At 43.6% G+C, this 24,417-nt stretch overlaps 3 protein-coding genes and 1 long non-coding RNA gene across 7 annotated transcripts in view; 2 read left to right on the top strand and 2 right to left on the bottom strand.

Moving 5' to 3' along the window:
• Fstl5 (follistatin-like 5) overlaps nt 1-24,417 on the top strand; it is a 152,232-nt gene that overhangs the window by 90,523 nt on the left and 37,292 nt on the right. For 2 of the 3 annotated variants that reach the window (XM_089596539.1, XM_089596540.1), the window contains 2 exons: nt 400-452; nt 21,883-22,026. In XM_089596539.1, coding sequence (XP_089452665.1) covers nt 441-452; nt 21,883-22,026 — 156 coding nt within the window. In that variant the 5' untranslated portion in view covers nt 400-440. The remainder of the gene's footprint in view (nt 1-399; nt 453-21,882; nt 22,027-24,417) is intronic. The other variant, XM_023390223.2, reaches the window with a different exon arrangement.
• LOC106640143 (uncharacterized) lies at nt 2,208-3,716 on the bottom strand. Its single transcript, XM_089596203.1, has 5 exons — nt 3,654-3,716; nt 3,482-3,597; nt 3,090-3,383; nt 2,464-2,924; nt 2,208-2,383 (listed from the first exon to the last, which is right to left on the bottom strand). Exons 1-5 carry the CDS (start codon nt 3,714-3,716, stop codon nt 2,208-2,210), a joined length of 1,110 nt encoding a protein of 369 aa, XP_089452329.1.
• On the top strand, nt 5,055-6,513 carry LOC149373444 (uncharacterized). Of its 2 annotated transcripts, XM_089596813.1 has the most exons (4): nt 5,055-5,326; nt 5,406-5,453; nt 5,526-5,825; nt 5,903-6,513. In XM_089596813.1, the coding sequence occupies exons 1-4, from the start codon at nt 5,276-5,278 to the stop codon at nt 6,182-6,184; spliced, it is 681 nt and encodes a 226-aa protein (XP_089452939.1). In that variant the 5' UTR covers nt 5,055-5,275; the 3' UTR covers nt 6,185-6,513. The 2 variants fall into 2 exon arrangements, with proteins under 2 accessions (XP_089452939.1, XP_089452938.1); XM_089596812.1 differs by having other exon boundaries at nt 5,406-5,825.
• Nucleotides 17,432-18,897, bottom strand: LOC149373443 (uncharacterized). Its single transcript, XR_016293336.1, has 4 exons — nt 18,104-18,897; nt 17,940-18,011; nt 17,753-17,851; nt 17,432-17,669 (listed from the first exon to the last, which is right to left on the bottom strand). It is a non-coding gene; the product is annotated as an uncharacterized LOC149373443 (long non-coding RNA).

The following is a 24,417-nucleotide window of genomic DNA, read 5'->3' as shown; positions in this document are numbered from 1 at the left end:
TCATTAGTTAAAACACCATCGAACGTAAGCTGATCCGCATTGCGGGGCCACTACTCATTTCGCGTCCGATGAGATGCTCCGTGGATCCGTTTTCTCACTCGTGCTGGTATTTTGTGATGTAACGATAGCGCAAAGGGACAACAAAAAAATTAAAACTCCCTTGACATTTTCCAACTCTTTGCTTGAGCGCACGGCGTAATAATACTTGTTTTTTTTTTTCATTATTTCGTCGTTTTATTTACAATCTTGTGATAAATATCGTCGATTGGTCCCGATAACCGCGCAAACATTATTTGAAATCCACATTGAATTTTTTTTTTTTTTTCATGATAATTTTGCCTCAAAAGTGTAAAATGTAATAACAATGATTTAATAATTATCTCTTTATTTTTGTTGCAGGTGAGTCGACCCTTCTCCATCTTCCCGGCAGACTGTACGTGATGAATGACTTGGTAAATTTACGATGCATTAAAACTTTGAAAAAAAAAAAAAAAAAAAAATACCTCGTTGGATACACTATGAATTTCAGTGTTTTCAGACTAAAAAAAGTATATAATCAATTGAGAGTGTGCCATTAAAAACACTTGGGTCAACATTATACTATATTCTCTACTTATCGTCCCATGAGTCTCAAACACGGGTATGTAGGTACTTAAGTCTCGCTCGACACCAAATTTCCATACAAGGCCAAAACGATCGATTTCATTAGACAACGATAGGACTATGTCGCAACGTCAAATTTCTTTGCACTAAAGTAATGAAATCTCATTACGGAGCTTGCTACGATTTTTATTATGAGTCCATGAAACGACAAATAAAAAACTCGACCCCGTAAAAGCGCAAAAAAAAAAACGGCCACGGGAAAAGAGCAAAAAGCCGATCACGCGCCCCGATGGCAATAAAACAGCCGGCATTCCCTCGGTCTCCGTACAGACGAGGCGTAAAGTGACAGAGAACTCCCCGGCGTCTCGAAAATCTCGGAAAAGGCGGGTGAGGATTTTTACATGGGCGCCGCGTAGAGCCGATGAAGTGCACACGACCGGGCCAAGAGAGTGAGCCGAGAAACGGTGCACCGGTGCGTGGGGTTGGCCAGGGCTGTGGAGGCCATGCACGTCGATATTTCAGCGCCGACTTGTATACTATACCGCGACATACGTGCCCCTTAACCAACCTTTTTTTTTTTTTTTTTTTTTTTTTTTTTCTCTTTATGACCCATTAGCCCTCTGCACCATCTACTCGGTGTACATGAGCACCGAGGACACGTTTCCGACAAACTCCAGCTCAAACTAAAAACTGGGATGTACGATTGTACAGCATCGAGAATGAAACACTCCACCTGTGAGTACTTCTCGCTGAAAATTATCCACATGCATGATTCTGTTTCAAAATGTCAGACGTACCCCGGTACACCCAAGTTTTGTTTTGTTTTTCATTGTAGTCCTGAAAGGGGGGTAGTTTTTACGAAGCGGATTCACATCACGCGCGTAGCTCGATGCTCCCCAGCGTCGCGCCGAAAGGGAGAATTGTAATTTGCTCTAGACTTCAAAGGAGGAGCCGAGGGCTGCTGGCTCTCACAAATGCAGAAACGAATCGACGTGTGTGCAACACGAGCCCATCAATTTCCGTGACGAAGCGAAATGGATCGTGATGCACTATGTTCTGCTTGCTGGAAGCGAAGAGGAGAAAATAAAAATAAACACGCCTCGACGTTACTTTGGATGTCTCTTTGTTTCGGTATTCTGTTACAAGTGTACGCGCGACGTATACCGTTTGCCAAGTAAGAGTTCCATCACCTGTACCTAGTGGCCCAATGTTTAGAAAAATCGCAGTAGTTCCGATGGAAAAAAAAAAAAGAAAAAACATCAACTCAGTGTATCCATTAACAGGATTGACGTATAGCTCAAGAATAAGAATAATCGGACGGCAGGTAGGTAATGCAGCCTCGACGGCGCGAGTTTAGTCCGTACGAGGCGAAACGGAGCAATCACTTAAGCTCATCGGAAAACGACGGCTTAAACAAGAGGGGTATACACGCGGAGAGTCACGCTGCCAGATTTCAATGCGAATCTAGGGTGTACATGGACGAAGAAACGAGTTGTCTCCCTTCCCCAACAAAAAAATACGCCCGTCAAAGCAAGTGGTTCTCTTTATTTTGGTTACATGTATTTTGCGCGTCGTCGTTCGGTCGCCAGTATAGTAACGAGGGTTCACTCGTAGCAGCATACGGGGGGTAGGCACGGGTCGGCGCAGGGCAGCTCGCAAACGATCACGGGACAGCAGGGCTCGGGAATCGGGCAGGGCTCGCTCTTCTCGATGTACACCATGGGCCCCGAGCCGCGTCTCTTCTTCCTCGGCCCCGACGCCTTCTTCTTCTGCGACTTATCTAACCCCAATTGACCCCTCGTTAATTCACCACGCGCCAATCACGCCCCCTGGAGTGAGATCCAGAGTCTCGATTTTTACCTTCCACAATCTGGCTGGGCGTGCCGACCGACTTGTCCGCTGTACCCGCGTCCGTGTTGTTGCCCTGGTCCTTGGTCCGCTTCTTCTTCTTACCCTCTTCCGGTTTGGCCTTGTTACCGTCCCCGTCGGTGCCGGTGCCGCAAGTCCTTGTGCACTCGCTCAGCCGGACCTGGTACTTTTGCTCGTCGGTGCAGGCGCACTCCAACTGTAGGGACGGGTGCGCCTTGAGTGCCGTGAGGGCCGGGATCTTCGTGTCGGGGCTCTGCTCTGCCTCCAGCTCGAGGCACTCGTACGGCTTGGCGAGGTTCCCCTCCTCCTGGGCGTAAAAGTGGTGCAGCTCGCCCCTGCTGGGCCGGTCAATCTCCGTGACCACGCAACCCCCCAGGTGGCTCAGCCGCACGTACAGCTCCACCTCGGTGCCTGGTAGACCCTCCTCCAGCTCGAACCTATCCTTCAAGGACCTGCCATGGGGGAGCTCTGTCAATTCGCGAAACTACCCAACTCTCGTCCCACCCCCAAAATTCCTTTGAAAAAAAAAAGAAATTATAAAGGTCCCCTTGATCCTTTCCCGTGTATATATATATGTGTGTGTGTATGTAGGCTCGTGTGAATCCCCTCGTTAAAACCTCGAGATGGGGTCGCGCTCGTGGGCGAGGCGCAGGTAATCCCCGAGGTCGCATCTGGTCTTGAGCTCCTTGACGATGCCGTTGAAGAGGTCGTCGACGCCGATGAGGGTCCTCCCGACTTCGATCACGTGGCCGTGGCCGCGCGTCTCAAAGTACCGGGATATCTCCCGGCGCACCCTCACCTCGAGCTCCAGGCCCTCCTGGGCCGCGGCAAGCATCGACTCGGGCACCGAGAACACGGTCGACTTGCCCCCGTGGAAGGCCTGCTCCTCGCCGCTCGAGCCCCGGTAGTTCCTTTGGGTTGCGATTTTTCATAACACGTGCACGCCAAGTGATATATATATATACATGTATATGCAGTCGAGGTAACGGGGTGGGTGTGTTGTATATACTTGTAATCGAGCCGGTTGGGCGCCACGTCGGTCCACTCGTCGTCGAGGAAGCGGAAGCTGACGATGAACTTGCTCAGGATAACCGAGTCGAAGGGGCTGCTGTGCGGGACGAAGAGCTGGAACGACAATGGCCCGTCGGTCACGGTGTCAATCCCAATCGGGGAGAACTAACCTTTTCCACTTGCACTTCGAGCATCAGTATTTGGGAATCGCGGGCTACGAGCAACGCGGACATTTTTTTTTTTTTTTTTTGTGATTTTTTTTTCTCTTTTTTAGTTGTGTTTTACGCGTTTTGCGATTTTTTTTTTCTTTTTTAGTTATGGTTTACGCGTTTTGCGATTTTTTTTTCCTTTTTTAGTTATGTTTTACGCGTTTTGCGATTTTTTTTTTTCTTTTTTAGTTATGTTTTACGCGTTTTGTCCATGGGGTAATTTTAATAGTGTATCAAGAGCCGAAAATCGTGTGCTTTGGCATCGCCATTGTGTAACGGTGTGTACACACAATGTGTAGCGCGTGCGACGTGAAGTTTGTCTGAGATAAAAAAAAAAAACAAAAAAAAAAGATCTGTATCTGTATCTATCGTCGTGGACGCGCAACGATAGCTGTGTGGAAAATGAAAAAATTACGAATTAAGCCAGAGTCCGAGAAAACGCGTAAAAAACGGAACAATTTGCGAGGATATTATATCCTTGTTATCATTATTAGCGCAGCCACGGCAGGCAAAACATCTCGTCGTCCTACGACCACCAGTTTATTTTGCCCAACCCCCTAATTGGACGTCGCCAGAGTAGAGACTTCAATTTAGAGAGCTGGAACGTGTTTCTTGCAAAAAATGAAATGGCGCGTAATTTTATGTAGCGCAATGAGTCTTATGCTCGCTGTTGTTTTTTTTTTTTTTACCATGAAAACAAGTGGGGTGCAACATGCCCCTCCGAGTCTCTATGGCGCAAAATTTTTCCAAAAGACGCCGAGATTGGCGCGCATGTTGCCTCTACGGTGGTCCAGACCTGGCTTCCCCGGGTAATTCGCATTAGGTCTCGAGTGCACCCGCGCCGATGAAGAATCACCCGCTCTCCCGTGCCTTTGATTCTTGATTGGCTCAAAGGAGTGATATTATGCGCGCGCCAAGTGTCTGGCAAGGAGAGGCAAATGGGCCGTGCGGGTGCCAAGGTGGATCGATTTTTCGACCCGTTGCTCCTTTATACTCATGCAAATTGGACGTAAAAGCAATTTACGGCCAATATTGAATTTGTTTAATCTTCGCGGGGGAGCAAAAGATTTTCCCTTTTCTTTTTCAACGTCGTAAATCACGAGGTAATGACGAAAAAATACATTCACATTGCAATAATTTATTTCGAAAGTTTCCACCACGCGACTCCGTTGGGCTCTGCTTCGTTTATCTCGGGTCAAAGTCTCGTTTCGTAACGAAGATAACGTCTTTGTTCTTTCCATGAAATTTCCATCAAATATATGAAGCAATGGCACAAATCACGACGATACACCCACGTAACGATTAGATTTGTACGAGTTAAAGTGTATACGGCACGTGTTCAACGACAACGCGATTGACAAACAAAATCGTTTCGATCGCCAAAGCGTAGAACAATGCGCGTTGTTGGGAAGATAATGGAGAAGATAAATAAAAGTAAGCCGTTCCTAGAATAATATGTGTATACCGAGATTACGGCTAGACGGGGGCTAGGCGTATCTATTTTACGATCGACCGATTACTTTGACGGCATAAAAGTTGGGACGAATTTTCGACTGGGCTCAGTACAAACCCGAAGCCTCAACATGTACGCCAAACTACTCGTACTCGCCCTCGTGGGCGCATCCTTCGCCTTGGTAAGTAAATGTGATGTTCTCCGGGCAACCCTTTTTTTATTTTCAGTTAATTTGATTGCAATTATTTCTCGCCCAACAGGCCAATCCGGTCGAATTTGTCGAAGAGCACGAAGTCAGCCGCACGGATGTAAGTTTCCAAATAAATAAAAAAAACCCCTTACCACAGCCATATACGTATAGTGACGTTGGGATATTTCAGAGCAAAGTGACGGAGGCGCTCAAACAATTGATCAACGAGCTCAAGGGGCGCGTGGTGGAGCTCGAAAAGAAGGCAAACGAGGTCATCGAGGAGCAGAGGAAAATCTGGGCGGCTCGCATCGAAGAAGCCAAAAAGATAAGCCAAGAGGAGTACGAGAAACTGAAGAAGAGGGCCGAGGATGTCCTCCAAAAACTGGAGAAGACGTACAAGAAGAGCATCGAGGTGTTGAAGCAAAAAATCCAGGAGCTGCTCGAGAAGGTCGGGTTGTTGCCTGGGAACGAAGCCGCCTTCAAGAAGGGTGTAAGTCGAATTGACGATAGCGTGGGATATTTTTAATGTTTTTGCGAGTAAATAAGTAATCGTGGCTTTGCGTATAGGGTGGGGTTTCGGAAGGTATCGAAGCAGCGGTCGGACACTTGAAGGAGCTGCTTCAGAATCTGGAAACTCAGGCGAAAGCAGCCATCGAAGAGCAGAAAAAGATTTGGGGGGCTCGTCTCGAGGAGGCCAAGAAGGTGAGCCAAGAGGAGTACGAAAAAATGAAGTTCAAGGCCGAGGAGGCGCTCAAAAAAACTGAGGAGGCCTTCAAGAACGTGGTCGAGAAATTACGCAAGAAAATCGAAGAGCTCCTCGAGAAAATCGGAAAGAAGCCCGAAAATTAACTCGACCTTACCTCACGAAGATTGTATAGGACATTGAATGTATGTGTAAATTAAAAGAATTAGCACAAATTTTATAAGCTATCCGATCAACTCACGGATGAGAATCAGGGATCTGCTCGAGAAAATCAATGGCAAACTGGAACTGGATTACACTTTTTTTTACCTATTTTAGATTTTATTTTTTTTATTCGTACGAGGATGCCTGTAAATGAATAAATTGAATCACAGCTCTCAACTTGGACTATTTTCCTTTGTCACTACATTCATACACTCCCAATATTAATGCCGCAAATGCAACGATATGTAGCCGTTATCAATTAAATTTACTCAACCTGAATATGATTAATCAGTTGTAAGATCGATAACCTCCATACGACTTACGCAAAGTGAAGTGTGTAATAAAAGTTACGTTTGACAAGTGATATCGTTCATCTTTATTTTTCATGAAAAAAGTCAAACGTACTGTTTTTTTTTACACGATGAGCAATCAAAAAGAGATGTGGCAAAACTTTTTCGTTTGAAAAACAAAACTCCCGCAAACTCGAACCTTCCAGGTAGCAGGTCAAAAAATCCAATTTTCATTGGATTAACTTGTGAGGAGGGCCCACGGAGTTTAAAGACTTTGCCGAGGTAATCTCCTACGATTCATCTGTTTTTCCCTCATTCGCTCGGCCCCTCCTTTTTCCTCCCCCATACCCTTCTTTCCTCCAGTTAACTTTCGATTCTCCTCCTTGGCAGTACACGCACTTTTCCACCCCCTCAAAAAAAAATCAGCCCCGCAATCTCATGCCCACTGACAAAATTATCGTATACCCATCAACTCGCAAAAATCATCGTATTTGTTTCAATCGAGAAAGTATCATTTGAATAACGCGACAGCAAACATCGCTATTATCTCGATGCTCGTAGATTACCATCTGTCTGCTCAAGGTTTTTTTTTTTTTTTTTTTTTTTTTTGCAATCCTACTCGTATACATATTATATAAAAGAACCGGCCAGTCGCCGAGTCGGTCGCACTTTAGTCGAGTTGATCACAAAGTAAAGTCCCCTCGAAATGTTCACCAAAGCTCTGGTCCTTGTGCTCGTAGGCGTGGCCTTTGTCACGGTAAGTGATTATTTTTAAAAGGAAATCCTCTCTTTTTTACTATTTATTATCGCTTGCATCTGTGGAAAAACTCTCGCTGTTTGTTGTCCATAGGCCACTCCGGTCAAACAGACGGATGTCGAGAGCAAAGGCATCCCCAATGAGTACTTGGACATCATCAATGAGCTGGACATTGAGGACCAAGTAAAATTCCAAGTAAATATCCGTGCACTTTGACGTACAAGACATTTTTCTGCCATAGCTAGTAATGGTATTTCTCGATGTTCCCGTAAGGTACAGACGCGCGACTTGATAACAGCGATCATCCGAGATAAGCTGAACCAGCTGGAGAGGAAGATCGACGAAATCGCGGAGAAGGCAAAGATGGTCGTCGAGGAGCAAAAGGAGATGTGGGAGGCTCGCATCGAGGAGGCGAAGAAAATCGGCCAGGAAAGGTACGAGCAGTTGTTGGAACGAGCCAGGGTGGCCATCGGCCGGCTGGAGGAGGAGTTCAAGGCCAAAATCGACGCCTTGCAGATGAAGCTCAAGGAACTCATCGACAAGCTCAGAAGGCTCGGTGGTATAGAGTATTATTGATCACGGACTCGATGCACGCCCTTTGTTCATGAGCCGTTGAAAAAACAAACAAAAAAAACAATAGTACTTTTCCAACAGTTTCAACGAGTGTTTCATTGACTACCAAAACACCCAATAACTTTTATTCAATACAATTATTCTTGTTGCGAGTGAACTTTCGTCCATACAAGAAGATGATTATTTTTTATTTTAATCAAACAAAGCTCAGTCCTCCTCCCGGGTTTATCTTATTCAACTGATAAGCTTGGATTTGGAACAACAACAATATTTGATGATGAAACAATAAAAAATGCCATTAATGGCCAACTTTTTCGACAAGCCCCTACAAGCATCCGAAACGCAGTAAGTAAGCAAACCTCAATCTAGCGCTTTACGACATTATGTACAACCTCCTTCGACGGTACCTACCTATACACGAGAGAAGAGTCGAGCTTGCGGCGTCGTATAACTTCTCCTTCGACATGTATGTGTATATGTATTACCCACGTACACAGGTATACACGGATACAAGTGCAAAGCGACCGCGAGCTGTGGCCTGTACCCCCGTTCGCCCGATAACTAATCTCCAATGAAATCGCTGCGCTCCGCCAGATATTGACCTTAGTCGGGCGCTAGCTCTTCCCAACGGAGCTTACGTAGTGTATGCACACTAAAGTTTGCCCTCTTGGCTAAACGATCGGTTATTACCGGTTGTTTACCGTCAAATTCGACACTCAAAAATTGATAAGAAACGAGAATCTGTATGCTCGTCTGTAGCTATGAAAAAAAAAAGTAAATAAATATATAGTCATATATACTCTTTCCGCTCGACGAAGCGCAATGGCCATTGGGTATAGAGCTGCACGAGAGACAGAAAAGAGGGGAATCCAGGCTCGAGGGAAAAAAAAAAAAAAAAAAAAAAAATCGCGATCGAAGCGTGGGCCCCTGGGCGTGGGAGATTGAAGAGAAGAATATAGATCGACGGCATCGTTTCCTCGGGAACTACAAAGAGACGCGCAGGTAATAGGGTATGGAAGTTAGAAAAGTCCGAGAAAACGCTGCACGTGGAGGAGAAGAAAAAAAAAGAAAAAAAAAAAAAAACACAAATGCGCGGAAAAATGTTTTTTAACTCGACGCGCCACTGCTTTATACATGTGTAGGTACATCTTCCAATTCAGCTCTCGCTCGCGGCGTTTCTCGTTCGCGTTCCCTGCGTGTATATGCACGCGTGTATACGTAAACGCTTGGATGTAAATAATACGCATACCTTTGCGAATGGCACGGCAAAAATGTTTGAACAAGTGAAAGGAGCAAAATGACGTACACGTGGTGGAAGGTGACGGGCTGATGGTTTTCTCCTTGTGATTTTTCGTCCCCTCGGATGAACCACTTCTATACGTGTAGCTGTTTTGTACTCGTGTTTGGTATTATATGAGGATCCACGATACGAATGCCACAATGGGGTTTGGCACCAAAGCACATCATCGTCAAACAAGAGGGTTGTACAGAGACAAAGGGCACAAGCTTGGTTAGATCAGCGAAACACCATGTGTTGTGGGAGTAAACCAATCAGCCGAGATGTATACCGTGAGAAAGAATTTTTATTAAAACCCGATGCAACGGGAGGATATAATGCACGAGTACGGGTGTAATAACCGCCGTCGAAGATGAAAGGAAGCGAGACAATGGAAAAGGGAGAGGCTTCCACCGGACATTGTTCAACAAAGCTCGGGACGACCTCTCAAGTGGAGGGTCTCTCACGTGTATGTGTGTCGTCAAAGCTCGGTGTATAAGGAGCTCGAGGGAGATATCGTTTCACGCGTTTAACTTCCAACACATTCACGAACTAACCATTAATTCTTTTTTTTCCATACGCAGGTGCTTGTTTTTTCCAAGCACTGGGGGATGCGACTAATTACCATCAACTGTCTCCCCGAGACGTTGCCGCCCCGTTGATCGACTTTTCCTCGACAACACACGACGCCGACGAGGAAATTATCCCCTCGTTTATCCGGTTAACGCACCCGCGGCATGACAATCTTCCGTTGTGAGCCAAGTGTGCCTAACGCGAGTTTGACTGGCTTGCCCCGCTGCTGTTATCGTACGGGCAATTTAAGGCCAAGGGTGTAATTTTCAATTGCGCTCGCACGATTTCAGCGTCTGCGGGACGTGTGGGCTTTCGTTTAATTGCACCCGGGGGGTATGATCATGTACTGCCGTTGGTAAGAGGTGTTTTTTTGCTACTTGAAACAATATTGTTAAAAAAAAAAAAAAAAAATACGGTTTTTTCGGGTTTACGTTAATATATCATTATTCCGTTACATTAGGGTTTTTCAATGAATCTTTGTCTGTTCGATTCCAGGGTGTGGTTTATATTAATCTGATGAAATTTTTAAACATTTCATACGTGCAAGATCTAATCGTTGAAAAAAGCTTTTGAAGAAAAAATCTCAATGTCCGTTGGAAAAATATCTATCTGCTTTTAGTTCTGAAAATTCACGTATACTTATGGGCGTATTTTTACACCAAATGTCATGTTTTCAATAAAAAACGTTCAATTACAAGTCCAAAGCTCTCGATGTCGGACTTACCTTGACGAAATCCAGCGTTTTCGCCTGAGTGAACTTGCAAGGGCAAAAACCCCAACCCACGCCAAAAACCCACCTGGCAACTAATCACCGTACTCTTATACCCTTAAAAAAAAAAATATATAAACGATCCAACTCCGCATGAAAAAGACACGCACACTCGCGTTGACTACTGCCTCGGTGGAATGTGCGAGAATCGGGCAGTGAAAGAAGCCCCCAAGCTTCGTCTCTCCGATGTCCGCACTTACATGCATATAGAAAAAAAAAAAAAAAAAAAAAAAAAAAAAAAAAACCACAAATGCACCGAGCCGTCATATATCCACGGAACTAGAGACGATTTCACGCTGTTTGTTTATAATGCATGGCGCGAAATCGACCCGAGCGCTCTCAAGCGTTGCGGAGGCCACGATTGCCGTGTACGTATCGTGAAATTGCAGCGCTACATGCGCGAGTGTTTGTGTTTTTCCTCCTCAAAGTTCGATGTCCACGTGCGAGGGAGGGGCCCATTTCACGGGGGGGAAAGTCGATACTTTGGGAGGATCTGGAGCGTGTGGTACGGGAATTTTAATTGGGACCACATACACGTGCACTCTCGGGAGCAATCGGTGAGTGACCACTGGGCTGTAGCAAACTTTTCCTTGGAGAAACTCGTACGTCGAGTAGAGTCGCGATCGAATGGGCCCGTGGTTTTCGCGTTTCTCGTGTACAGATGACAAAATTATTCATCCCTTGTATTTTACCGTGAACAACAATCGTTGACCATATTGGGTTGTTGTAGCGGTGATGTGACGTGGCGTCGAAACATGTCCGAGTTCGGGAGATTAAAGCTTTCAAGGAATGAGGAGTCGGGAGGAAGAGAAGCACGGCCAAACGAATGGGAAAAAGAGCAATGCCCTTCTTGGGTTTCGTTGTGCAAAAATCGAACGAAGTTTAAAAGCTCCAAGATATGATTGACAAGGAAAGGAGAAGTTTGTGGCTCTTTGAAATATTTTTAGCGACACTCAAGCTCAGTAGGGAAAAAAAAAAAAGAAATTATTTTCATGTCAGATTACACGTAGTTTGGTCGGTGAGCTGTAACACTCGTATAACTAATACACGGAGCGTATGGTGTAAACCGATGCCATTTACGTTTGAATTAATTTAGAAAAAAAATTCGTCATTTGTTTATTAGCTTGATATAAAACAACCGCGTAAGCATTGTTAGAGCAACGTTAAATACACACAATCGTTCGTGAAATCGTTTGCTCTGCGTAAATTTACTTTTACATCCGCGTGGGTACCATCAAAAAAGTAAATAACAGTCCCACCGCAACGATCGGATCGACAACGTCGGTTGTTTGTATTTCGCAAAGTTCCACACGACGGAAGCGTGTATCGGCGATCCCCACTGTGTTACGGTTATCCTCGATCGGCGCGCAAAACACTGTAAGATCAACAGATCGTCAGAACGAACGAAAGTTACTTTGTTATGAAATATCGATGCGCTCGTCCAATCAAGCAAACATTGAACGCCCAAACAAACGCATCCTTGGAGCTGGTACAATTGATTTATCTGTGGATCTACGATCAACGCGGTGAAAGAAAAAAAACGTGCGCAACATCGTCCTCACGCGTGGGTGAACGCGAGTCTAATAGGCCATTCGAGCACAGACGCACTCGACAAAAGTCGTTCCAAAGACTCGGCGAACGAGGCGCAGGTGTACATGTGTATACAAGGTAATCCCCTGGAGTACTAACTTATCTTATCGTGTACTTGTGTATACGTGTACCCTGGGATAGAATATATGTGGAGAGGTACGTAAGTACTGGCTAAACTGTCGGTGGATTAGAGAGCGCGACTTTGGCCGACGGCTTAAGACACCTCAAAGCGAGCAAAGTGGTGACAAACAGGAGCTCGCCTTCCCTGGGGGGGTTGGAGGTGTCGTTTCTTGCGGGACGCGTTTGATGGAGTTCTACCCTCTCTCTCTCTCTCTCTCTTCTCGCTCGTCTAATGGCATGCGAAGCATCGAGGATGAAATAGCTCTGTGGATCCCGTTATCTCTTGCGCGTGTGTTTATTTTCAATTTTGGACACCCCGATGTCAATACGGAGTGCTTTCTCTTCTCACGAGAGCTATTGATGTAATGTCATAGTACATTCCGTGCGTTTTTCAGAGGAAAGAATTTTCTCGAATCAACTGTGTCAAACCGATGCTCGAAAGACAGGAAGATGTAGGAAAGCGCATCTCTTGCTCGATTCGGCAGGTAGATTAGCAATAATAGTTTTTTTTTTACCAGGGGCCCTTGAATCTCTCTTCTTCATTCTCTTTGTCGGAAAGTTTATTATCAATACGCTGCTCATTTCCCTTTTTAATCATTTTTTTAAATTGATGAGTAAAATTATCCTTCGATTCACGACACGTTCTTGAAAAATATTTCAAAATTGCTTCAGCTAGAAACTTGAGTTTTTTCGCGAGCAATGGTCTCCTCGAGCAAAGTTTATTTGCTCTTGTTTTACTCACATTTGCTCACGAGCCAGCGTAAACCTTTTAGCGTTTTATTTTCGTTGGTGATACGGTTTTCCAAATTAATAGATCAAAGTATAGCCGCCAAGGCTGCTTTTCCGATAGCTCCCAGACCCTTTGACTTTATACTTTTTTATCATAAATTTCGCAAAATTGAGGATTCACTTTTTCGCATAAAAAACGTTAATAAAAATTCCAAAGCTTGCGTATAAATTTCGATCCAGCACAAGGCATCGCTTTGACGTTTCCAAAGATTAAAAAAAAAAAAAAAAAAAAACAAAGCTGATGACAAAATTTAGCAAAATATATTCCTCCTCGCTCGTAAACTTGTCCAAGAAGCTGCCTGTACCTATCATCGCCTCTCATTCTTACCAATACAAAACTTGGCCCAAACGCCTACTATACCCTTTCCTCCAGATGCAAGAGAAAAAAAAAAAAAAAAAAAATTGTTTGAACGCCCTGATTGCCCATGTACATAAAGTACGAAGGGTAATATATTATACTCTTGTTCGGAAGAGAAAACGGACAAAGTGAAACAAAGTGAAATAAGCACTTGGGAGGCGCGTAAGTGAAAATTTAGTCGCCAATGAAAGAAGAGCCCAAAGGTATGGGAGTTGACAGGAGACCTGCGTTATGGATCGACAACATTTGCTACTTTACTCGCGGGAATAAATTCTCTTGTGGATCATCGTACCCCCGGCTGATGCTGGAGAACAACGAAACGTCTCTTCGCCGTGGCGAAATCTTTGGGGGTTGCCGAGTCATTTGTTAACAGAAAATTATGCAGAGACTTGCTGTTAACAAACAGACGGACGAACAAGATTCACAAAGAGTAACTTTGGCCTCGGAAACAGGAACGCGCGAGCTTTGACAAAGGAAAAAGAAAAAAAAAAAGAAAAGTGTACGGCGGTGTGGGAAGAGCTTGCGAGGAACGCTTGGCTTTGCTGAAACGAGGAAATACCGTGTATGGACCGAAGCTGGTTTTCCGTCTACTCGGCGCTCGCCCTCTTTCTTCCCCTTTTTTTGTTTCTTTTTCTTTTTTTTTTTTCTTTTTTTTATCTTTTCCGAGTCCCGTGTCACACAGACCGGCTTGCCGTGAAATAACGTTACACGGTCTAATCAGCCGTGAAAAGACTCGGGAGTTACGCTGATTCGCACAAACGACCTCTGGAGAACAATGTATGTTTTTTTTTTTTTTGTTTGACTGTTGTGTCATTGTAGCTCTGGGAGCTTGGCGTCTGTTTTTTTTTTTTTTTTTTTTTTTTTGACTACGGTGATGAGGAACATGATAAAAAAAATAAAAAAATAAATTAAAAAAAAGTTGTAATCATCAGTCTACTCTTGTTGTTAAATACTCACGATAGACATGTGATTGACATATCGATCTGTCAAGTTGTACCAACAACGAAAGGAAACAATAATAAGTGTGCTTTTTCATTTCGGTGTGATCCATCAGTCTCTCGGTGGATTAAGAGATATTTTAATGGTTGGTAGCTTGCCTCCGAAAACGTGCAAACGAGCTGTTGGAATTTCATTGAAATTGATCACCCAAGAAGAGAACCGATAAAGCGGTGACAGCCTGGATGTGTACACTACATCACATGGTAACAAAAAAAACAGTTTCCACGTTACACTCTCTTAGCTTCGAAAAAAAAAAAAAAAAAAAAAAAAAAAAAAAAAAAAAAAATCGTCTCTCGGAAACTGTATGCCCTTAATTCTCCGTGAAATACGTCCACACAATACAACGTATTACGTAGACTCCAACGCAACAGAGTCAAAGTAGGATACACCGTGTAAGGGAGCGTTCATCTCCTCCATTTCCTTGCTACAGTTGTTACAGGGGCAGTAAATCTTCCTATCCCCGCAGCAGAGAGCAAGTTTCCTGTACCCGGTGGATCCTTAAGTCTCGGCCTCTTACATCCTCCAGCGGATCTCTTGTATTTACAGTGGTTTATCCTCCGGAGCTTGCGCATGCATGTATCTCTGAGCACAGGACTTTGGCTGCACTCTTGGACACGTCCATCTCTTCCGTGACTCCGAGTTTGGATAAACTTGGGTACGCGTCAGTGAGGACTTGGCAATACAAACCAATTATGAAATAAAATAAATATGAGCTTTCGCGAAGAACTCGAAGGATTCGGTTGAAAACAAATATAGTACTATGATCAAGGCACCTGTATGGTGCGCTTCCGGCTTGTCTTCTTTTTTTATTTTTTACTTTCGTACTGTTTGAAGATAATAGGTGGTCAGAAAAAAAAAAAAAAAAAAAAAATGGTTTTAGGTACGCAACAATTTGCCCATCTCCTGTCCAGTTCCATGTGTAGGTACCTGTGTCCTTGGGAAGGACAAACAAAATGCAAGTAATACCTATACGCACAAGTAGCCAGAAACTTGCGCGACGGACTTTGTCAAAAAAAGAGACGAGGTTTTCACTTGCGTGCAGGCGCGCCGCAACAGGCAGCCGAGCGTAAGTGCACACCTATACATGTACACGTGTGTAGAAAAGAGGGTAGTATACGCGCGTCGGTGAATCGTGGGTATGAGAACGAGAGCGATATTGCGAAAGTTCGAAGACAACAACGACGACGACAGAAGACACACACACGTATGTTACGAGGAACCTCGGAAAATCGCGAACGGATGCGCGCAAGTGCACGGCTGGGCGGTTTTCTAGTGTACATACACGCGAGAGAAGAAGCTTGCGCGCCGGGGTGTAATTCCGCGCGAAATTACACGTGTCGGTGATTTACGCCCTCGCGGGCGTCGCTCGACTCCTCTTTCTTTTTCTCCGCCTTTTTGTCCCTATATATAAGTCCTTCGTTTTCCCCCTCGTACCCCCTTGTATTTCCTTTTTCCCTCTGTCGCGCTCGAATACACTCGCTCCGTGAGCTGTTCCCAGCAATCTATCGGTTGTCATTATACACGCGAGCCAGCAAAATAACAACCCCAGCTACTTTTCCTCGCGTGGAGTGGGTGTTTAAGGATATGGTAAACTTATTTCCCCACCGCCCCCCTGGCCAAGGATAGTGCTTTTGATGCCCAAGGGCGATTTCGGGAAGCACGAACTTTCGCTTGTAACTTGCGGGACTTTCGTTTATTCCGCGGAGCCCGAAGCTCCTCCGTTGGCGAGTCGCGCGTGGGCATAAAATACAGGATTATACGGTGCACAAGAGATATGAAGGAAAAAAGGACACCCAAGTATGAATAAGAGCCAACGCACAAATAAACTTTTATGGCCCTTTTCTCTACGCACGGCACTTGTCGCCCGTTTCTCCTCTCCCGTTTATACGTACACATACATCTACATAATATATATATACACGGTTGGATGATCCGTTGCCAATTGTATGTATCGTCCCTCGTGATATTTTTTTTTTTTGTCTACCCTCCAGACCCTCCCGAGACCTTATAATCCTCTGGCCCGCTCCGTCTCATTTTACGTATATAAAGACGGATGGATGGATACACGCGTATACCCATATACGTATAGGGGAAGCGATTTTCCTCGATCCTCTTGCTGGAGGAGTAAACGATTTGCCGACGCGAGCCAAGGAAAATCCGATGCCTCGTTTTATTTGCTCGCGTCTTGGAATGTGTACCGAAGACAGGGACAATTCTTCTTCTTTTACTCATCGCTTTTTACGTTGATTTTTTTTTTGACAAAATAGAAAATCATAGGCATGCTTTTCGTTACATCAGCAAAAAAAAAAAAAAAAATGTAATAAATTTGTTTTTCCTCGGTGTAAAAAATCCACCATTTATATCGATGATTTGCTGATTCACCGTGTACGAAGCCCCCGACCCACGGAATCAATAATGGGACCCTAATCGATGCAAATCCCGTTGAATAATGCGCGCCGGAGCAGCAGAACTGCAGACGATGCCGTAACGGCGAAACCGCAGAAACGACGTCGATATGAATTTTTAATCCGTACCTTGTGCGTATTACGCGGCTAAACAGTCGGAGGAGCGAGAGCTTACATATATATGTATACGTTGCCTTATCCTGTATATAACTACGAGCGTTCAAAGTGAGGGGGTATTATCGATGCGCGTCGGGCTTATCGAGGCGGCTTGCGATGTGAGCTTTTGCCGCGTCGGTTAATCCGTGCATTGTGTGTCGAAGGGAGGGCTCCGATCAGCCGCGGATCGGAGGCACTCGATTAAGCGAATTAGATCGTTTTGGGCATTGACACTTGGTGAGCTTCGGCGCTCGTGGTACGCGTCTGGATGGAGTGACGAGCATTCATGAGTATACATGCATTGTAAAAGATGAGACATGGTTGTTTCGTTCTCGATGCAACGCCATGGTATAAAACTTTTCGAAAATAATTATGATGGATGACGCGTGAGTGGACCTTGCGTGGGCATTGATTTGATGTCACAAAATTATTTTCCAATCGGAGACGTATGAGTTTTATTTGTAGTTTTTGATGAGCTGGATAAATAAACCAATTTTTTTGTTTTTTTTTTTCTTATAAAAATGTTTATTTCGATCGATAATTCATTGGCGGTTATTTGATTCCACCACAATGGCTTTCAGTGTACAAGCGACAAGTTGAGGTTTTCAAAGTCTAATAGTTATATGAATTTCCAAATGAACAAAAAGTTTTTCTGTACATCGAAACGGTCTAATAAAAATACATAAAGCTTATATTTAAATGTTCTCTGCTGCAATATTTTTGGTGTATTTTGATCAAGTCCCTCAACACCCAAGTTGGCAAGATGCGATTTCTGAAAAAAAAAATACAAAAAATGTATTTAAAACAAAAATTTTTACTCAATTCTAAAAGTATGTAGAAAAAATTGTTTATCACCTTTCTTCCAACTTGTGGGTTTTCTGTGATTCGGCTATCAGATATCTGTGATCCTCGAGTACTTTGAATAGTTTTGTGCATTTGTTAACAAATTTTTCGCTGAAAAAAAAAATTGTAGAATATTTACATTGAAGCTCAAAGAATTTTACTTTAAAAAAAAAATTTATTTTTAAAACATCAAACTTACATATTGTCCGAGACTGGCTTGTTTAGTTTCCACATCAAACTCCAGATATGGAATGAAATTGTTTAATGTATACTGAAAAATAAAAAAAAAATCACATTTAGAAACGAAATTTCTAGTTTCCATATTTTATAACTTTACTGTATGAAATAAAAAAATATTCTTACCCAATCTCGTACTGCTGCTATTACTAACTGCGTCGGGTGGGTGCATGTGATATATTTTTGATGATCGAAATATTTATAAAAAAAAAAAAAAAAAAAAAATTAGTCAACGGGAAACGAAAGGAAAAGACCAATGATTGGAATGAAAATCGCTAGGCGGCTAATCGATGTTGGCTCTATTGACTTTGATACAAAAATAAAATAAAAACAATCCCGCAAACGGCGAAAAATCCTTGGTTTGAGTATATAAGGAACCTCTTTCGCACGAATGCACGTGTGGTCCGAGGCTTCCCAACGACAGCTCCGCAAAAGGCACGTCTACGCTCTCCCCCGCCGAAGTAAACAACAACATCGGACTCACTGCTGTGACACGTACTGACACAGTAAAGAAGAAAATAAATAAAGAAAAGAGGACTCCAGCCCCGGAATCGACATCGCACCGATGGGATGGTTTGGCGGCAAGGCAGGAAGGTACAATGGAAACCTGCTGGCCATCGCTGTTGGGAGCAACGAGGCCAGAGAAAATCGGCAGAAATAATTTGGAGTATAGAACTGCCATACATTGCACCGAAGGAGCTGCTTCCGAACTTGAGAGGAGGTGCAGTCGAAGACGGTTAAAAAAAAAGGCTTACCGGATGGTCCGACCAAAAAAAAAAAAAAAATACATATCCAAGATATCCAAAAAAGCAAAAAAAACAAAATAAAATAAAGAAAAAAACTCCTGGGCAGCAGGAGTACGAAAAAAAATGAAATAAACAGCAAAAACCATAACAAAAACTAAAAAAAAAAAAAAAAAAAAAAAAAAAAAAAAAAAAAAAAAAAAAAAAAAAAAGGACGACAGTACAACAGTAGTGATGGTTTAAACCGGCCACGGGAAGAGCAATAACAAGAGGGCCGCACGGAGTTCGGAACTGAAAATTCCGAGGGTTGCGGCAGCGACTGTGACCACCATTTTTGCCTCAAGAACCCCCTTTTTTTTTTTTTTTTAATTTAATCCAACACTTTTGAAACGATTGAGAGGAAAAGAGCCCAACACGTTACTCTGAGGGACGCGGCCGTGCTGGTGAGGCAGTACTTGGCCGCGTCCCTCTATAGCGAGGAAACTTCAGTTTAGGAAGGAAACTTGAAAAATAAGGACTGGGAGGGTATCACAGCACCAACACGAGCACCGGGTCCGGACAGTGTGGGACCACCAACTCCGAGGTGGAGGAGTCGACTGAACTAAAACTGCGTTTGGCCTCCCTTTTTATATGCAGTGACGGCCACTGAGTGGATATGAGTCAGTGCTTCAGTATAGGATAGTCAAAGTCACGTAGCAAAGGCCTTGGGGAGCTTAAGCCATCGCAGCTACGTGGTGATGTCGAAATTTCGGGGAGTGACTTTCGTGCACTTTCGTTTCCTTGGAAAATTGCCGGCTCTTCACTTTCTATTGTAGAAAATTTTATCTTTCTGTTGTACAGCACGACTCGAGTATATTCTTGGACTTTTGTACTTATGAGTATTAATTTTACGGTCACAGTAGTCGATGTAATAAATTATTTTGTAAAGTACGTGCTGTACATCTCAAATTTCGTCTTAAGCCCTAAAGTCTAAAGGAGCTCCGACACGTGGGGATATTATTGGAACTTGTTAACCAACACCGTTTCTCTTCATCAGATAAATAATAACGATGCTTTTGAAGATAAACATCTCTCTTTCACTTCTTCTTTCTTAACGATTCTCACACTCACTCGCATTGAACGATTCAGTTCTTTGAATCGAAAGAAAATTTTTCTTATCTCATTCCGTTATAGTATATTACGTACCTAGGCCAGAAAGTGGGGCTATTACTGACCGCGCTATATTATCGGCCGAGCCGAAGGCGAGGCCGGTAATGCGCGGTCAGATGTAGCCCCACTTTTTGGCCGTGGTACGTATACTTTTTTTCCTTACACCTCCGCCGAAAGTTCGTCACCACGGTTTTAATTTTGTTAAAAATGATGGTTTAAAGATCCAGTCAAAGATTTAGTGCATTATGCATTATTATTGATCGATCGGTCGCTCGAACAATACCACTTAAATGCACGTAGATGAGTGTACATGTGTATAGGTATATCTATATATATACGCTCGCCGAGACTGTAGTATACTATATAGAATCAGATTGGGCCGAGGATTTGTGCAGGTTGCTCGTGCTGGCAAAACGAGAGGAAGAGAAATCCGTTTAAATTCGAATCATGGATCCTATAAAGATCATTTTAAAAATTCTAATGTTTATATCCGTAAGTGCAAAATAAATCAGGTTATTATCAATAACTATTATAATTGTGATAAGCATAATTCGATTAAATAAAAGATTTCATAGTTTATTTTTGTAATATGACATGTATATACTACATTTATATACTAAATAAATCATTAAAGTGAAAGTAACTGATCAAAAAAACATTAATTAGGTAGTTTTAATTTTGTGTTGTGTACTCTGTTCATGTGAAATTAATAAATTTATTTATACATGTAAATTATGCAAAAAAAATATACATATATATACATCCAATAATTTATGTAAATAAATATCCAATGATTTTCTGTGTTGTATAAACTATAAAGGTTTTAACTCCGTTAGCCGTATATATATATATGTATTGTATAACTACTGCTGCTTCTCGGTGCTGAATATATAACTATATATATCTGCGCACTTCGTTCTGCGCATATATGGCAGGACTGATATGAGGCTTTTTCTAGCTCAAAATCGGGTCAGATGGAACGAACTTTCGGCGGAGGTGTAAGGAAAAATACTTTCTTTAAAATAATGAAGCTTGTGGTATATAATCCAAGGAATTTTGAGTAAAACACGTATATATTTACTTGCAAACAATTACACAGTTATACAGTACAATGGTAAATAATAGTAAGGTATAATAACGTGACAATCTTGTAAATAATTAATACGAAGTAGTTATAAGCACAATTGATTTCGACGTTATTGTGCTCATCGAAAGAGACAATGGTAACAGTTGTATGTACGTGATGCTTTTTGGAGAATAATATTTTTTGCCCTGATGGTAACGATATACCGTATATATATTCATATCAGCACATCAGCCAACCTTGAAGTGCTGGATCGCCTAATCGTTAGCGTTACGTATATACCCGTAGGGTGGTACACTTAAAAAAAGTTCCACTATTTACAGCACGAGGAAAGTGTAACTGCGATGGGTATCCTCTTGAGAAACTCGTTGAGTCGATCAACTTGATACGTTTAATTATTTTAAATTCCTCTTTTACATAAATATCTTTAATTTTACATCACTGATGCGTGAAAATGTGTACGTCATCAAACAAAAAAGTAAATTCGGCTAGGAAGATGTAAGTAATTATATGGTAATTAAAATGGTGCGACGTATAAACTCTTTGGAATTTTTTTGCTTCCCTTCTCTCTACTCTGGTCCGTCTCGTATCCGCGTTTCAATTCCTAGCATTGAAACAGAAATCCCAGAGAGAAAAAGCACGACCCCTTTGATGATTCCTGAATGCTTATATGGAACTATGAAAATATAATGTCACAGCTCGAAATTTCGTACCTCTAGAGAGTAATACAGTCTCCAATTGTTTCTTTTTTTTTTGTTACGACTGCAGTGGTTTGTCATTCGACGACCCAATCGTCTAACGAAAATTCAATAAACGTTACAGTAATCCCGAAGGAAAGAAAGAAAAGAAAGTCACCCAAAAATGCAAAATACCCCAAAATCCCCGCAAACTCCATCAAAGTTAAACCCGACGCATAAATTTGTTTGCAGATGTCACCGACGACGATGGGCAAAACCGGCCGGCCACCCCTCCCCGCCTCGAGGAGCAGTTGCTTTTTAATCGCCCTCTTTGCCCTGCTGACGCTCCTCTCGGCCGGCAACGGTGTCGCTGGGGATGGACCTCGCAGCTACAAGGTAAGCTATACACACGACCACCCGAACAGGATTGTCACACGGAACTGCGAAAGACTCGTCTGCGCCCTTAGGCTGACAATCATCCCCGAAGGAATGAAGATTAATCGTACTGCGCTCGAAATTGGGAAGGGCCCGTGATTAATCGCTCGATTAGCCAGACGCTTTTGGACCACTCGGGAGGAGACTTTTTTTTTTTCTTTTTCAGGACTGAAAACTCGAAAATGAGTTTCGAAATGGCATTTGTGGGTGGGGGGAAGGATCCGTTTTAAAGAGAGGCCGTATGCATCGCGTGTTATATGTTTCGGGGCCGAGGAAGAGGGGCCCCATGAATCAAAACAAAATCGTAATTTACTCCGGGCGCGGCTCGTTTCTTAATTAATTCACGGCCCCTCCCCGTTCGAAACTTGGAGCAAAATTCAATAACTTTGGGGAAAAACTTTCGCTCGCGCCCCGATAAAATCTAATTACACGGCCCCTCGAGCCGGTTACACGGGAGCGGCCTACCCCCGCGAAAACGGAATATGCATTTGGATGGCGAACAGACGCCCCCCCCCCCCCCCGACTTTTCTTCAAATGCATCCCCGTATCGATTCGCAGTAATGACCCAAATCCCCGCGCGGAGGAGCGAAAAAGTTGGATGATTCAGGCGCAAAGTTCCCTTCGGTCCCTACACATATATACCGGATGGCGCCGCCTAGGAGGGAAAGTTACACACCCCCTCCGCCGGTTCTCTAATTACACTTTTAAGGCAGTTGTCTCTCGTTCGCGGCTCTTTTGTGCAGGCGGCCCCCCCCCCCTCTCTCGGTTCATTAGTCGACGTGTGAACACTCGCTGCATCAATTGTATACCGCTCCCCCGACAAATGGCCCTCTTAAACGCACACTACAATTATATGCTTCGTTTGCCGTTTCCCCTGAAAACGACTGCACTCGGAACTTTGCCCCGCTATTAATTTGACCTCGTGCGTTTAATTATCGCGCCGCGCGAGAAAAGAGCGACAGCGTCCGTTGGATTAAATTCACGTACACCATCCTGACCTCATTTGTATCAATGTGCCAAAACTTTGAAGGAAAAAAAAAAAAAAAAGAAATGTGTTGTATGTGCAAACTCGTCAAACATCACGAGCAGCTGGTACATAGTATACATGCCATCGTGTACACGTGTATCGAGTGATGCACTCCGCGCGCCTATGCTATAAATCTAGCTGGCTTAATTTGACTGGCGTTTGACGATAATTAATGCCAACAGCGCGTGTATATGCATACCCGAAGAGGAGGGAATGAAGAGCGTAATTGAAAATACTTTGTTCGTGACACCGCGCTACTGATGTATATGGGTTGTTTATTTTTCAAACTTAATCTACGTCCATTTGGCCATATTTCCGGGAAACCCAATATTGACGACAGTTGGGTGATTTTATGGATCTCAAGCAGTTTTTGGTCGTTTACGCACGTACGTGTAGGTATCTATAAATAAAACGGCCATTATATGGACAAGAACGGCCAACGACGGCTAATCCGAAGCGAAAACTTCCGCAATTGATTTCCCACGTACACCCATATGGCTTCCATAACTGCTGGGGGGGGGGGCGGTAAAATAAATTTACAACTACGTACGCCCCTCGGCTATAATTATCCCTCGTTGCTGCAAAACTGACTCCGAACTTTTGATCGCGAAACAGCTCGGGACTTTTATCACGCCGACTCCCCCTCCGCGGCTTCGAACTTTTATATGCACTTATTGCCCCCCCCCCTCCCGCTCGTACATATGCTTGAAGGTAACGCAGTTGGTGCGTGTACACCTCGTGTAGACGAGGGGGAAAATTAACTATGTACCGTGTGTAGGGGAGGAAATGGTCGTCGAGTCAAAAAGGCCTCTTATGCGCGGAGGAGTGTATCATATCTGCGATTTTAGGGCCATAAAAGCTTGTGGAAAAAAAAAGGCTAAACTTTCTTTCGTTGATGCACAACAGCCTCTCGCGTGTCGGGGTGTACACGTAACAACTAGCTCGTTAATCCCAGACGATCCTCAACAACTCGGATAATCAGGGAAATTCCCCTGTACGAGTGTCTCTATTCCCGTGCACGCGCGAGCTCGTATAGGTGTATACATACATATATATATACGGAATGTAGGTCAGCTCGCGCAACATTTACATCCTAATCCGCGGTCGGAAGCCCGCAGTATCTCCCTCGCTTGGGGGCTGCACGTCTCTTTTGTCCTCTTCTTTCGGGAGCAACGCGTCTCTTTGATTTAGCTTTGCTCGTCTTATCCGTGTCGGGGGAAAGTGCGCACGTGACGGGCAATACAATACTCTGCGCTGGAGTACCATATATATATAAGAATACTTTTAGCCCTGTATGCACTGCCATAGGGTGCATGGTGTCTTAA

Source organism: Copidosoma floridanum, unplaced genomic scaffold (assembly GCF_036245765.1).
Source record: "Copidosoma floridanum isolate Cflo_tuat_1 unplaced genomic scaffold, Cflo_Japanese_pri ptg000030l, whole genome shotgun sequence".
In the NCBI taxonomy this organism is placed as follows: domain Eukaryota; kingdom Metazoa; phylum Arthropoda; class Insecta; order Hymenoptera; family Encyrtidae; genus Copidosoma; species Copidosoma floridanum.
Note: the sequence above shows the minus strand (reverse complement) of the source record. Positions and strands in the feature narration are given on the sequence as shown.

Coding starts and splice junctions, on each gene's coding strand:
- LOC106640143 (XM_089596203.1), bottom strand. CDS start 3,716: ATGTCCGCGTTGCTCGTAGCCCGCGATTCCCAAATACTGATGCTCGAA. Junction 3,384..3,481: donor CCCAACCGGCTCGATTACAA/GTATATACAACA, acceptor CGCAACCCAAAG/GAACTACCGGGGCTCGAGCG. Junction 2,384..2,463: donor GCCCAGCCAGATTGTGGAAG/GTAAAAATCGAG, acceptor AATTGGGGTTAG/ATAAGTCGCAGAAGAAGAAG.
- LOC149373444 (XM_089596812.1), top strand. CDS start 5,276: ATGTACGCCAAACTACTCGTACTCGCCCTCGTGGGCGCATCCTTCGCC. Junction 5,327..5,405: donor TGGGCGCATCCTTCGCCTTG/GTAAGTAAATGT, acceptor CTCGCCCAACAG/GCCAATCCGGTCGAATTTGT. Junction 5,826..5,902: donor AAGCCGCCTTCAAGAAGGGT/GTAAGTCGAATT, acceptor CTTTGCGTATAG/GGTGGGGTTTCGGAAGGTAT.